The sequence below is a fragment of the Rutilus rutilus genome (genome assembly GCF_951802725.1).
Source record: "Rutilus rutilus genome assembly, chromosome: 19".
Classification (NCBI taxonomy): domain Eukaryota; kingdom Metazoa; phylum Chordata; class Actinopteri; order Cypriniformes; family Leuciscidae; genus Rutilus; species Rutilus rutilus.
In genome coordinates, this window is record NC_140232.1 from 17,720,608 (window position 1) to 17,735,993 (window position 15,386).

The 15,386-nt window shown below is 40.7% G+C and overlaps 1 protein-coding gene across 1 annotated transcript in view; it reads right to left on the minus strand.

Moving 5' to 3' along the window:
• Window positions 1-15,386, minus strand: part of hmcn2 (hemicentin 2) — an 85,280-nt gene that overhangs the window by 12,494 nt on the left and 57,400 nt on the right. The window contains exons 45-67 of the mRNA XM_084390370.1: window positions 15,049-15,173; window positions 14,791-14,974; window positions 14,585-14,682; window positions 13,884-14,162; window positions 13,559-13,752; window positions 13,372-13,453; window positions 8,190-8,326; window positions 7,969-8,110; window positions 6,637-6,781; window positions 6,418-6,545; window positions 6,069-6,225; window positions 5,723-5,844; window positions 5,265-5,429; window positions 5,043-5,150; window positions 4,797-4,931; window positions 4,090-4,224; window positions 3,695-3,964; window positions 3,049-3,239; window positions 2,743-2,956; window positions 2,527-2,661; window positions 2,153-2,343; window positions 1,636-1,717; window positions 518-688 (exon numbers count right to left, since the gene is read on the minus strand). Of these exons, the coding sequence (XP_084246496.1) occupies window positions 518-688; window positions 1,636-1,717; window positions 2,153-2,343; window positions 2,527-2,661; window positions 2,743-2,956; window positions 3,049-3,239; window positions 3,695-3,964; window positions 4,090-4,224; window positions 4,797-4,931; window positions 5,043-5,150; window positions 5,265-5,429; window positions 5,723-5,844; window positions 6,069-6,225; window positions 6,418-6,545; window positions 6,637-6,781; window positions 7,969-8,110; window positions 8,190-8,326; window positions 13,372-13,453; window positions 13,559-13,752; window positions 13,884-14,162; window positions 14,585-14,682; window positions 14,791-14,974; window positions 15,049-15,173 (3,590 nt within the window). The remainder of the gene's footprint in view (window positions 1-517; window positions 689-1,635; window positions 1,718-2,152; window positions 2,344-2,526; window positions 2,662-2,742; window positions 2,957-3,048; window positions 3,240-3,694; window positions 3,965-4,089; window positions 4,225-4,796; window positions 4,932-5,042; window positions 5,151-5,264; window positions 5,430-5,722; window positions 5,845-6,068; window positions 6,226-6,417; window positions 6,546-6,636; window positions 6,782-7,968; window positions 8,111-8,189; window positions 8,327-13,371; window positions 13,454-13,558; window positions 13,753-13,883; window positions 14,163-14,584; window positions 14,683-14,790; window positions 14,975-15,048; window positions 15,174-15,386) is intronic.

Genomic DNA, 15,386 nt, shown 5'->3' on the forward strand with positions numbered 1-15,386 from the left:
TCATTGACGTTATTTCTGCATTGTACCAAAACACAGATTTATTGCTGTTATCCTTTAATCCCTTAATTAGCTGTACAGAATCTGATCGAAAGTGGTCACAGGAGACACATTTGAAACATTCTAATATCAGCTGGAAATGGTAAAGTGTCTCGGCTGACCACTGGTGATCTGATGACAAAACACATGTTAATGCAAGGTGTAAATTGGATCTAGGAACATCAGGTTCCCTCAACAAAAACCCAATGGGATTTTTCCACAGGCTTTTGGATTATTCTAGAAAATAAGGGTAACACTTTAGTTTAGGGTCCAATTCTCACTATTAGCTAGTTGTTCATTAGCATGTATATTACTAGGATATTAGCTGTTTATTAGAACTTATAAAGCACATATTAATGCCTTATTCTGGGTAAAATCGTTTCTGGGTTTTGGTCTACAAAAATACATGGTCCTTGCAGCAGTCTATTAGGATTTAGAAGTACATGGTTTATTATTGTTATTTCCATAAACAGAAATGCACCTGGACATAGTGACGCCTGACATTTCCTGGAATCCACGTTTGGACCCTCACATAAAAGGCCGCCATTGGCTGGTGGTGGGTTGTTACAGAATCTGATTCGTTCCTGGATGCCTTGTCCACAGGTGACACTGCACGGGCCCCACTCCTCCCAGTTTGAGTAGCCTCCTGGGACTAAAACAGTACAGAATACGAATAAAAAAATAAAAAAAATGTTTATATATATATATATATATATATATATATAGTGCTATGCATAAGTTTAGACACCCATACTAAAGTTGACTAAAAAGAGGAATAAAAAATCATCTTTTGGAAACTGAACTTAAGGCATTAATTAAAAAAATTAGGAAAAATCCAACCTTTAAGGACACCAATTTTCTTTGTGAATGAATAATGTATTGTAAATAAATAAATGTTCTTCCTTAAAATACAGGGTGCATAAGTTTGGACACCCCTATGTTAAATTCCCATAGAGGCAGGCAGATTTTTATTTTTAAGTATTTTTATTTATTTTTGTTTTAGGATACTATGCATCCTGATAAAGTTCCCTTGGCCTTTGGAATTAAAATAGCCCCACATCATCACATAGCCTTCACCATACCTAGAGATTGGCATGGTTTTATTTCAGTTAGCCTAATAGCTAGTTTGATTTGCATTGAGAGATGATCTTATGTAAAGTACCCCATGCCAATCTCTAGGTATGGTGAAGGCTATGTGATGATGTGGGGCTATTTTAATTCCAAAGGCCAAGGGAACTTTATCAGGATGCATAGTATCCTAAAAAATTGTTTTTAAATACTTACAAATAAAAATCTGCCTGCCTCTATGGGAATTTAACATAGGGGTGTCCAAACTTATGCACCCTGTATTTTAAGGAAGAACATTTATTTATTTACGATACATTATTCATTCACAAAGAAAATTGGTGTCCTTAAAGGTTGGATTTTTCCAAATTTTTTAAATTAAGGCATTAAGTTCAATTTCCAAAAGATGATTTTTTATTCCTCTTTTTAGTCAACTTTAGCATGGGTGTCTAAACTTATGCATAGCACTGTATATGTATTGATGAACATAATAATATGGATAAACATGACATAGGCTGTAATAAAATCATTTACCTTGTACTTTCAGAGATATTGTTCTTTCCGCAGTACCTGCCTCACTTTCAGCAACACATCTGTACTCTCCTGAATCTCCAATCTGGAAAACACACACTTATCTCTCAAACACATTTCTATTATCAGAATTTGCAGTGGTGAGCTGGTCAAGAAGCATTTAAAACCTTGAGAAGCCATTAAAATATTATTCAAGCATTTTAACATTGTACCAACATGGTTGACGGATTGCTTTTGCTCCTCTTTTGTAAGATGCTTTGGATAAAAGCAATAGGCTGTGTGTACACCAAAGTGTTTTTTCCCTAAGGCTAGTGTATTTTTCCAATTGTTCCAGCAGTGTGACAGCATATATTTCATGCTATGCGTAAAAAAAAAGACCACATCAGAAGTACGCCTGCCGTTTTCAGCTGGCTAATAAATCTTTGTTGGACACGCAGCCTTAGTGTAATGGAATACAATGTAAATGTACCAGAAGTACTAAATAATGTAGACATTGTTCACAAAGATAATGGGTGGTTACCGTAGCACTGTAAAGAGCCAGAGAGCCATTACGGAGGGGATGAAACCGCAGAGAGCCAAGTAAGGGCTGGTCATCTTTGTGCCAGCGCAGGGAAGGAACAGGGTCCCCGCTGACAGCACAGTCCAGCATGGCTGCTTTGCCCTGAACTACAGTCTGAGAAGTTTGGGCTTCCCCTCTCAGCGTGGGAGGTTCTGTAGGAACAGGGTATATGCTTAAACTTTCAAACAGTGGCTAGATGTTTAATTTAGAAAAGGTTAATATATTACATTAAACAGCCAGAAGGCATCATATAGACGCAATCAAACATTACACAAACTTGAACTGCTTTTCCACACATTATGGATTTTGGATAGGATTTTAAAAAGTATGCATACCTCTGACACGCACAAATGAAAGAGCCCGTATTGATCCAACGGTGTTCTCTGCAATGCAGACGTATGTGCCACCATCACTTACAGTGACATTGTCAATAATCACTGAACTTCTGCCAGATTCATCAACACTTGCACCTGTAGGCGAATATGAGAGCATTCTTGTGATGTTAGAAAAGTAAACTTCAAAGGAAAGAAGATAAATTCAGACTCTCATACCTGTATAGGGCCTGTTGTTGGCAGTCCAGGATATGGCGGGGGTTGGAGTTCCCTGAGCATGGCAGGATAGGGTGAGACTTTGACCTTTATTCAACGTCACATCACCAGGTAACTCTTTAAAAGCAGGTCTCATGTTGACAGACAGGCGAATGTCCCGTCGAGCTGTTCCAGCAGTGTTGGTGGCTACACAGGTGAACAGACCTGTATCACCAGGCTGCAAATAGATTGTAACATTATGATTTCATACAAGGGTTATTTTAAATGGGCATGCTGGTCATTTATACCTAATTAAAAACATATACTGACCTCTGCCCTTTCAATAATCAGTTCTCCTGACCTCAGCAAAGTGAACTTGCCAGGCAGGTTTTGCACAAGGATTCCCTGTTTCTCCCAGCTCACCCTGGGCTCTGGAAGACCCTGTGCTGCACATGGCAGCAGTGCTTGAAATCCCTGGATGACGGACATCTCTGACTGACCAACAGAAATATGCGGTGGGGCTAAGTGAAGAAGCACATAAAGATATTTATGAACAAAATGTAAAATATATCATTAACAGGTAATATATTTAAGCATATATATATATATATATATATATATAAATATAGATTACAGTGCCAATAAACATTTTCTTAATGAATACTTTTGTCCATTTATATATATTTTTTTATGTCGTATAATGTTAATACTTACAAAACGTGTTTTGGTTGTTTTAAGCATAAATCTCAAAACACTGCAATTAGCATTAATTATCAATGCTTAAAACTAAAAGGTTAGTTCAAAAAAGTTAGTTCAACTTAGCTCAAGGTCTATTTCTTATGCAGTTTTGTATAAAGTAAATGTATCTTGTTGTAAGTGTATCAATAAGTGAGAAAAGCATGAGGCACATAAACAAATTAAAGGGAAAACCCTGTCATGGACTTCAATGATTCTCTTTGTATTGTGCGGAACTCACTTTGCAGAATGAGTCTGACGTCATGGCTGGCTCTACCAACGTTGTTTCGAGCCGAGCAGGTGTAGATTCCTGCATCACTGCGTTGAGTGGCAGTAATGTGCAAGGTCCCGTTGGAGAACAATCTCAAGTGTGTACCTTCCACCACTGGCCTACGCTCCCTGTGCCACGTCACATCTGGCTTTGGCTGACCGTCCGCAGTACAATCCAGACTGACCGGCTGGCCAAGAACAGCCGTGTACTCCAGACGAGGCACAGACAACACTGGAGGAACTGTCATCGATTTTCATTACACAAAGCCATCTTGTGATACTTGCATTGACTAAAACACATGAACATGTAACTGAATCTTTAGTTTGAGGTATAAAGGCAGACTCCCTCCAATAAATGTGACATACCTTGTAAAATGAGGTGGGTCCTTCCCATAGCTGTTCCTGCTTCATTCTGTGCTAAACACTGATACGTCCCAGCATCTCCAAGAGTGACCCGTGAGAACTTCAAAGCTCCATTGGAGAGCACCGTCAGTCTATGACCTTAAAAAAATCAACACTAAAATATCATGCTAGATCATTTGTTTAGCAGATGATCTTTTACTATTATTCTTATCTTCTATTACTATGCATCACACTTTATTTCTTCCTCACAGTATTAATATGACGTGATGTAAAATGGAATGACAGAATGTTGTCTTAGACCTTCTGCTCATGAACATTATTATTTCCTGTTTTATAATGCCATTGATAACTTCCTTTTGTGTTCCCTTTTAAAGATAGTCAAGGTTGAATGTATAAAAAAATATATTAGCTCTATTATTATATAATATTGTTATATTGGCTTCTCCGTACATACACAACCACAATGTGCATAATTTGGTTTAACAGATATGGTTTAATTTTCTATTGTGAAGCTGATAACAGCTTTTTGGAATGTACTACAAATGCATCTCACAGTGTGAGAAGTAAATACTAACTGCGTTATGGAGGATGATCAGATTTCATTTTGGCAGCCAGGCAACAGACAAGTCATAGTCTCAAGTCACCATCGTTTGATGTCAAACCTGTCACGAATCCAGTTTTAATTACTAGGCTACAACCTAGTAACTAACCGGTTGCCACAGGAATGCCTTCTCGCTGCCATGTAATGGTGGGTCTTGGGAATCCTTGTACTTCACAGGGCAGAACTACCGAGTGATGTAATACCACCTGGACTTCCTCTGCCATGGGCCTGATCTCTGGGGGCTCTAAGAACACAAACCAAATCAAACCATATATATTCTGGTAATCGCATTTACTAAGTGTACTTTTTATTCATCGGATGATTTCATGATTTCACTAATAGTTCTGGATCTAACCTTGCACAGTAAGAGTAACGTGTTTGTAAGCCACTCCAACTGAATTGCGGGCAGAACAGGTATATTTTCCAGCATGACTGGGTGTTGCAGCCAAGATCTCCAGTGCACCTACATCAGGATGAAACAACTACAATTACAAACTACTACTACACTGTATAGGTTTAGGAATATCAGTAATAGCTGGAACGTGTAGATTATGGTGGAAGTTTGACTCAGATTCACCTGTGGGCAGCACACGGTAACTGCCACCCCGAGCTCCCAGCTGCATCCAGTTCTTGTTCCAGCTGATGATAGGCTCTGGACGTCCCTTGGCATGACATGGCAACACAACAGGGGACATTTTAACAGCAGTGACACTGCTGACATCATCTTTAATTACAGGAGGAACTAGAAAAAAAACAAAAACAAATACAAATTCGGTTAATGAATTTGCACAGACATACTGTAAAGTTCACAATATGCTACAGTGCTCAAAAATAACTTAATTTTTTTAACAAGTCTCTCTTTGTAAACAGTTTTACTTAAAAAGTGCATTCTTTTATTACAATTAATGCCACTTGGTTCGATTTTTTGCTTGGTATATAATGTACAAATAGTATCCAAATAGTTTTTGGAGCCATAGTATATGAATATGAACATGTATTTTATGTCTTATCATCCATGAACCTGATACATAGTACCTTGCAGAATGACCTCTATGACCCTTCGCTCTTCTCCAACCTCATTGGTCACTGTACACTCAAAGTAGCCCTCATCCTCAACAGACGGCGAGGTAATGATCAGAGAGCCAGAAGACATTAACCTTCAAAACAAAATCATGTTGTAAAGATATATTATTATATATCATAAATAAACTGTCAGTGATTAAATTAAATTTGTATTAGTCAATAAATAAATGCTAACTAAAAATAATGAAAATAAAACAAGTGGAATATCATAGAAACTATTTTTAAATAAAAAATAAAAATTGTTTTTTTTTTATAAATAAACTAAACAAAAAACCCCACAAACAATAGCACTTCAAACCTGTAAGCTCCAGACTGAAGATCCATATTGAGGGGTGAGCCGTTCCTTTTCCAGCTCACCTGAGGAGCAGGTATGCCTGTGCTCTCACAACTCAACACTGCCCTCTGACCTGTGACCACCGTCACATTAAAGGGGCCAGGGCTGATCGAGGGCCCAACTGACAGGATAAATAAGGACAAAAAAGGCAGAGTTAGTCATGTAGGAGGTTGGTGAAAATGTCATTATGTCTCTTTAGTGCAACCCTACTATGTAAAGCGACCTTGGGTTTGAGAAAGGCACTATATAAAATAAATGTATTATTATTATTATTATTATTATTATTATAACCCAAAGAAAGTAAAAAAAGTACCGTAGACTTTAAGGTCCATGCCCCGATGGTCTGATCCTGCCTGATTAGATACACTGCAATAGTAACGCCCAGCGTCGGACAGCTGCACTGTTGCAATACGCAAAGAGCCCTCTGACAGCAAGGTGAATCTGTGTGCAGGCAGAGATTGAATTGAGTTGGTGGCACTTTGAGACCCAATAAATTAAGGCCAGGATTAAATGCTGATGTTCACAAACTTGCCTGCCATTGTGAAGAGGGACTGGACCTCCATCTTTCCTCCATAAGACAGATGAGGAAGGCCCTCCCTCCACCTCACACGGCAGCACTGTATCCTGATTGACATGTGCTATGATCAGTGAGCTGCCCTCTCTGATGACCGGCGGCACTAAGTGAACATGATCAATAAGATATTTATTTCCTGACTGAATCATTAAGAATTAAAGGTGCAGTGCGTAATATTGACAGCTAGTGTTTGAAATGGGTACTGCTGTCCAAATTCAAAATATTGGAGAGGGTTGTTTCTCCCTCCTCCTCAGACTCGACGCTCACGCGGGCGCAATGGACAATGTTTCTTTGCTGGATTCCGTGACTACAATACGCTTGTGTTTTCTGCCAGAAGGCAACCCAGGGTTTACTATTTGGTAAATTGGCAGCGGATCACACAGACCAAAAAATAAATAAAAAAACACAGACATTCCGAAACGGAACGCATATTTCAAAGTAGAATAACTGGCAGTAGCATTGTTTTTCAGAGAAACGAGTATGTGAACTTAGCATGTTTCATAAATATCTGCAAACATATAATTTATGGTATTTTTGTGCTTTAGTACAATCAAAGAGTTACGTACATTCTACCTTTAACAATGAAATGAAATGAAAGCATAAGGAGTATGCTTATGTCCATGTCCACTATAGTCTGATTGACTATTTTTCACTGTACTTTTTTCACAAAACTTTTTGGAGCTTGACAGCATCTGGACACTACACTACTATTCAGAAGTTTGGAGTCAGTAAGATTTTGTTTTTAATAAATGAATATTTTTAATCAGCAAGGATCCATTAAATTGATCAAAAGTGACAGTGAAAAGATTTATAATGCTACAAAAGATTTATAATTCAAATAAATACTGTTCTTTTGAACTTCCTATTCATCAAATAATCCTTAAAAATGTATCACACTTTCCACAAAAATATGAAGCAGCACAAATATTTTCAACATTGATAACAAGAAGAATGTTTCTTGAGCACCAAATCAGCATATTAGAATGATTTCTAAATGACAATTTGACACTGAAGACTGGAGGAATGGATGCTGAAAATTCAGCTTAACCATCACAGGAATAAATTACCATTTAAAATCTATTGAAATAAAAAACAACATTTATTTGAAACAGAAATCTTTTACCGTGACTTTTGATCAATTTAATGCACCCTTGCTGAATAAATACATTTCCTTAAAAAAAATTCAAAAAAATCGTACCCAATCTTTTGAACGGTAGTGTATATGCTTTTTATTTTTTTAAACGTTCATATGTGCTTGGTACATCATGAGTGTGAGTGGCACAAACTTACAGAGAATCTCTACAGTGAAGAATAGACTGGTGCTTCCAGCAATGTTGGTGACCACACAGCTGTACTGTCCACTATCATGGGTCCGGACATCTTGAATTTCCAGATACTGTCCACCAGCAATGGACTGAATTCGACCTCCCAACTGAGAGAAACAGAAAAGGGAGATTAATGTGATGTAGTAGTTATAAATACATCCAGGATGTACATTTATCTGCTCTCACCTGTAGCTTGACATCATCCTTGTACCACTCAATCTCTGGTAGAGGGTCACTGTCGGTTTGACATTCCAGTGTCAAGTGACCTTTGGCTGGAACCGATACAGTTCTGATATCATTAGAGCCAAGAAGAGTGGGTGGAACTGAAAGTGATCAGACAAAACAAATGATTCAGCCTTGTTAGTTCTAGTCTGCACTGAAAAAATTATAATTCTTAATCAGCATTTCTGTCTTGTTATTTGTATTTCTTAAAGGGATACTCCACTTTTTTTGGAAATAGGCTCATTTTACAACTCCCCCAGAGTTAAACAGTTGAGTTTTACCGTTTTCGAATCCATTCAGCCGATCTCCGGGTCTGGGGGTCCCACTTTTAGCATAGCTTATAGCATAATGAATTGAACCGGACAAGACCATTAGCATCTCTCTCAAAAAAATGAACAAAGAGTTTCGATATTTTTCCTATTTAAAACTTGACTGTTCTGTAGTTACATCGTGTACTAAGCGACGGAAAATGTAAAGTTGCAATTTTCTAGGCTGATATGGCTAGGAACTATACTCTCATTCCTGCATAATAATCAAGAAACTTTGCTGCAGTAGGCCTACCATGAGTCCAGCAGGCGTAATGATATGAAACCCCCACCCTCGATCTGAGATGTCTGAATCGTGCCCTCATGAGACGGCCTTTTAGAATGTTAACTGATTTGCGTTCGCTTACCAATATACAGTCCTACCATTCAGACTGTTTCTAGCTCCATGCACCTTTATGAAATGAGTGGATGCAGCTCTCTCCCCACTAAGACAGAGAGGAGTTCGCATCCTGAATTACCTCGACGATTGGAAATGGACAGAGCCCATGTTGAGCTAGCCTGGAGATGATGGCAGTGCTCCTGGCTTTCAAGGATTTTCAGCAGGAGCTCAGGGGGCACCATGTCCTGGTCCGGTCGGACAATGTGACAGTCGTAACCTATATAAATCTCCAGGGCGGTCTCAGGTCCCGTTTTTTTAACAGACTGGTACTGCTGTGGGCACAGGACAATCTCCGCTCAATACGAGCTTTGCATGTGCTGGGCTCCATGAACATGGGAGCAGATATTCTGTCCCGGGACGGACCGCCCCCAGGGGAATGGAGACTCCAGCCCCTGATGGTCTACATGATTTGGAACATTTTCGTCCAGGCGGAAGTGGATCTCTTCGTGTCTGAAGAGAATACCAACTGCCCAATATTCTTTTTGCGCCTCTACGCCTTCCCTCCGGTAGCTTTGCTCCCTCAGGTCATCAGACGAATCAGGGAGGACAGATGCTCGGTCTTACTCGTGGCACCACTCTGGCAGAATCAGCCGTGGTTCCCGGGAATGGTCCAGCTGCTATCTGATGCACCATGGCCGATCCCTCTGTCACAAGGGACCTCCTTTCCCAAGTGAAAGGGTCAATCTCCACCTATGGCCACATGACGAGAGCCTCCAAGCCTCCATCAGGAGAGTCATGAACACGGGCACTAGGGCACCTTCTACCAGGCTTTTACCAGGCTCCTCTATAGACAAAATTGGGCCATATTTTCCAGCTGCAGTTCAGCCCGGCTTATAGACCTCATATCCTGTGAGATTGAGTCCATTCTCTCTTTTCTTCAGGAGCTGTTGGATGGCCACTCACGAAAGCCAACCTTAGGCCTCTTTTACTAAAGACTGCTCTCCTGCTGAAGCAGTCAAGCAAATTGGTGACCTGCAGGCTCTCTCAGTGGATGCTTCCGGCCTCGAGTTTGGGCCTAACGACAGCAAAGTGGTCCTTAAACCCAGACGAGGCTATGTGCCTAAAGTGCTCTCCACGCCCTTTAGAGCATAGGTTACATTGCTCTCTGCTCTCCCCTCACCCTCAGGGTGATCAGACACCACACCCATTATGCACGGTACGGGCCCCTAGGGTGTACATTGAGCACTCCACCCAATTCAGGCAATCGGAGCAGCTAATTGTGTGCCTCGGAGGCCGCTCTAAAGGGCTGTCAGTTACGAAGCAAGAGACTGTCCCATTGGATAGTGGATGTGATAGCACTAACCTAAACATCCCTGGACTTGCAGTGCCCCACTGGAGTAAGGGGCCACTCCACCAGAGGAATGGCCTCCTCTTGGGCGTGGTCTAACAGAATATCCATGGCCGACATCTGTGCAACGGCCAGATGGTCCTCTCCGTTCGGGTTCTACAACCTGGACGTCCCAGCCCTTTAGGCACGGGTTCTGTCGGCCTAGACCGGGCTTCATCCACAGGGGTTTTTCTAAGATAGCAATATCTTTAGACTCCGGTCACCGAACCTGAGCCTGCCATTTCTGGACATTCTAAGTCCTTGCCCCTTCTCACTGACTGTCCCCGGACTACGGCTTCACAGGACGGCTTCTGGGAACGACCATTGCGTATTATGCCGTGCTACTGTGCATAAGCAATGTGTAGCATCTACCTGGATGATGCGACTGCAGCCATATTGCGCCAGAACGTCCACCACACACTAGCTTGGATCATTCTAATATGCTGATTTGGTGCTCAAGAAACATTTCTTATCTATCTATAAATTACAGAAACGTCTGTCTGTCTGTATGTCCGTCTGTCTGTCTGTCTGTCTGTGTGTGTGTGTGTTAACCACATATCTCTCGAACCGTTGGTCCGATGGATTTCAAATTCGACAGGTGTCTTGCCACGGGCACGAGTAAGTGCAGTGCCAAGTTTGACTTTGTTTTGATGAGAAATGCAAAAGATATCGTTAAATATATCATTTTTAGAAGGTTGTGGTTTAAAAATAAACATTCTGACAATCTGTCAGCTACACTGTTTACTTCTGAATATTATAGTTTGGTTCCAAAACGTGATAAATCCATTTTGATTAATTTGAGTAAAAATGTGTTTTCTTTACCAAGAAACCAACAATTACTAAAAACACACACAAAAACTGATTTTGCACGGGCACTTTGCACTGCTTCCTGAATCGACACGCTTATAAAACACACACAAAAACTGATTTTGCACGGGCACTTTGCACTGCTCTCTGAATCGACACGCTTATAAAACACACACAAAAACTGATTTTGCACGGGCACTTTGCACTGCTCCCTGAATCGAGGCGCTTATTCATTTGTGGTTGTAAACTGAATCTGTAAGTCAGCTATGCTGTTTACTTCTGAATATTATATTTCATTCTGGTGCGCTTAACGCTATCGCTACTGTGTAATAGTAGCCTATGCTATTCACCAACTAAACATATCCTATTCAATGCGTTCACGGTCTCTTTCACGGGCATCATTGTAGTTGCCTATTCACAAACTGTTTGCTCAAGCATAACTTTTTCTCGGAGTTCACTGTGTGCTTTCAGACCGCTGCGAAGTATAACACACCGTTGCCATGAAAAACAGAGCGTTGCTATGGATGCGGAACGGACTATTTTCTTTAGCGGAAGCAATACAATCATTTTTAAATCAATAAACTCCTTTTTAAATCAATATTTTGTGTCAATTTATTTATTTATTTTGTAGGTAGCCATGTAATAAGCGGGATAATGTATTGCGAGGTGGTTGTTATAGCGAATAACAACCCCTTCAGGCTGATTCAAGTCCCGTTCAGCCTGTCGGAGTTGTTATTCGCTATAACAACCGCCTCGCTATACATTATCCCTTACATATTATATTTCATTCTGGTGTGCTTAACGTTATTGCTGCTGTGTAATAGTAGCCTATGCTATTCACCAACTAACTAAACATATCCTATTCAATGCGTTCACTGTCTCTTTCACGGCCATCATTTGTAGTAGGCCTAGCCTATTAAAAAACTGTTTGCTCAAGCATAGCATTTTCTCGGAGTTCACTTTGTGCTTTCTTCCATGCATGCACAAATAAAAATGTCACTGAACTTTTGCTGTGTAATTGTAACAATGAGCACTCAAACACACCAAACCAACAATTACTAAAAACACACTCAAAAACTGATTTTGCACGGGCATTTTGCACTAGTTATTATCAATGTTGAAAATGGTTGTGCTGCTTAATATTTTCGTGGGAACTGTTAATTACTTTTTTTCAGGATTATTTGATGAATAGAAAGTTCAAAAGAACAGCATTGATTAAAAATATACATCTTTTGTAACATGTAAATGTCTTTACTGTCACTTTTGATCAATTTAATGCATCCTTGCTGAATAACAGTATTAATTTCCTAAAAAAAAAAAAAAAAAAAAATCTCACTGACCTCAAAACTGCAGTGTATCTGTCACATTTTGAGTTTGTTTTTGCTCTGTTTTTCCTGTTTTGTTCATGTCTGTGTTTCTAAGTTAGCTTTCCAGTTTGTTAATTAGTTCAGTTTTCCTCCGTTCCCTGCCTGTTTGTTTCAATGGTTTCTGATTAATTTGAGTATTATGTTCAGGTGTGTCTTGTTAATTTACTCATCAGCTCCTTTTTTGCCCTCATGTATTTAAGCCCCCTGTTTGAGTGTGTCCGCTCCACTGAGAGAAATTCCTGTGGCCGTGTCTGGGAGAGCGGGTGGCTCGGAGAAGGCCCCTGAGTCCGCTCCAGTGTCGGCTCCAGTCCCTGAGTGCGCTCCAGCCCCAGAGCTAAGCCCCAAGAGTTTGGCAACTCTGACCATGATGGCCATGGCTATCTTGTGTGTGTGGTTGGCACACATCCCCAAAGCTTTCGGGGGAGCTACCGGTCCATGGCCACAGAGGCCGTCCCAGAGCCACCTGTTCTCCTAGAAATGGCCACGGAAGCCATCCCAGAGCCACCAGCTCTCCCAGACAAGGCCACGGAGGCCATCCCAGAGCCGCCCATTCTCCCAGAAATGGCCATGGGTATTTTACCCATCCACGGCCACGGAGGCCGTCCCAGAGCCGCCCGTTCTCAGACTCAAACAGGGGGCTTAAACACATGAGGGCAAACAAAGGAGATGATGAGTAAATTAACGAGACACACCTGAACAGAATACTCAAATCAATCAGAAACCATAGAAACAAACAGGCAGGGAATGGAGGAGAACTGAATTAATTAACAAACTGGTAAGCTAACCTAGATACACAGACATGAACAGAACAGGAAAAACAGAGCAAAACAAACTATAAATGTGACAGTATCTTAAATTAATTGTATTTTTCCACCATATTATTCTTGTGATGCATACAAATTGTAATCTATTTAGTGCTTAAAAAAAACATTTTACTCACGCTGTACGCGCACCCAGTGGTTTCTACCATCCTCTCCCGCTGGGCTACTAGCAAGACAGGTATACAGACCTGCGTCCTCCACCTATTCCAAAACATGACAGAACATATTGGCACAATCACAAAGCCACACACAAATGCAAAACAAGCTACACACCTTCATTCTGAATTAGCCTTAAATTCAAAGCACCTGGACTTTGTTGATTCTGAGTAGCTGCCCATCTCTCTCTATTATTGCCATGTTGTCCTGTAGTGGACGCCCATCTTTCAGCCAGCTTAGGGTAGGAGGGGGGAGACCGGTAGCGATACACTCCAGCTCCAGCACACTGTCCACTGCAACCAGCTGCTCCTCAGGGGATGAAGAGCCGGATATCTTGGGGTGCTCTAATATGTGCAAATACATCATCAGATTTAATGCTTATATCAGATTTTATGTATTTTTGCTCCTAAAAGGACCCAAAAACCTTCTCTAGACTCTCATGTTTACATTCATACATCATTTCGATTGCAAATACCTAGGACAGTCAGGTTGAAAGTCTTGGTACTGCTTCCTGCCTGGTTGCTCGCCACACAGCTGTAGAGGCCTCCATCACTGGGACCCACATCAGAGAGCAGGAAGCGGGTTTCCTGTCCATCGAGGAGAAGATTGCGGTGCAGTGAGAGAGGTTGGCCATCTTTCATCCACAACAAGGTAGGAGGGGGCACACCACGGGCTTCACAGGTCAGCGTTACAGAAGAGCCCTGGACTACGGCCACCTGCTCAGTCGGCTCTGTGCGCTCAACAGCAGGGGGAGCTGATGAGGGAGACAAACAGCAATGGCTAAAAACATGTAGCTAATTGCTAAATGGAAGTTGCGATCGTCTCTTTTCCCTATTGTTACTCAAATCTGAGTGAAATATAAGAAAAACAGGACATGATTTTGAATATTGATTGGATCGTTGTTGAATGCTTTTGCTGCGATCTCATGTGCGAGACAGGTTGCTGAGAAGATATGTTGATGCTAGAGGAAGTAACAAATGCTTGTTATTTGTAAGGGAAATGACAAAATAAGTCATTTTGATGAAAGATTATGAGGGCACATAAACTTCATAACAAATAAGAATGTCCATTTTGATTTCATGGTGACTTTAAAGTGTTTGTTGTGATTAAGTTGTTTCTTTATTCATTTTATTTATATTATTTATATGTATCAATTAAAAAGATTTCCTGATGTACCTTGCACTTGGAGGTCAAAGTTGAGTTCAGCTAATCCAGCTCGGCTACGTGCCACACAAGTGTAAATGCCAGAATCAGACAGCTGCACCGATGCAATCCTGTGCCGACACAAGGATACAGTACACGTAAAACTAATGTAACGTCTATATCAGAAAAGAAAATATCAGAAATCACAGCATTGTCCTTAATCTGTTTGTAAAACTGACCTAAGAACAGAATCTGCAGAGAGCAGGCGTATGCGCGGTGACAGGAGTAAAGGATGACCGTCCCTCAGCCAGCTGATTTGAGGCTGGGGAGTCCCGGTGGCTTTGCACTCCAGTGTGACCACACTATGCTGGGTGGTGTGCACCTCACGGGGGACGCTGGTCTCCCCACTTATGGAGGGAGGAACTGTAGTGCAAAAAATATGAAAATCAATTCACAGATTTGTGCACAATAAACTATACAAAGACAACTGCTCTCACCCAATACAAACAAGGCATAGATTTTGCTCTCTTGGCCAGCGGAGCTGACAGCCAGGCAGGTGTATGTTCCTGAGTCCTCTGGTTTTATATTCAGAAGTGTTAGAGTGCTGCCATCTGGAGAGATACTGAAATACATGCACACATCAGCAAATCAGTTAGTGCTACTTTGAATCATAAAACAAACATTGTTTTACTATTTATAAAAACTATTGATTTAAGTACAATTTAATAGAAAAATACAAATAATTGTTCTAAGCAAATAATATTATAAGCATGTAAGCATATAAGATGTAAGAATTGAAAAATGTAATTAGTTTTTATAAAGATACATTTTTCTG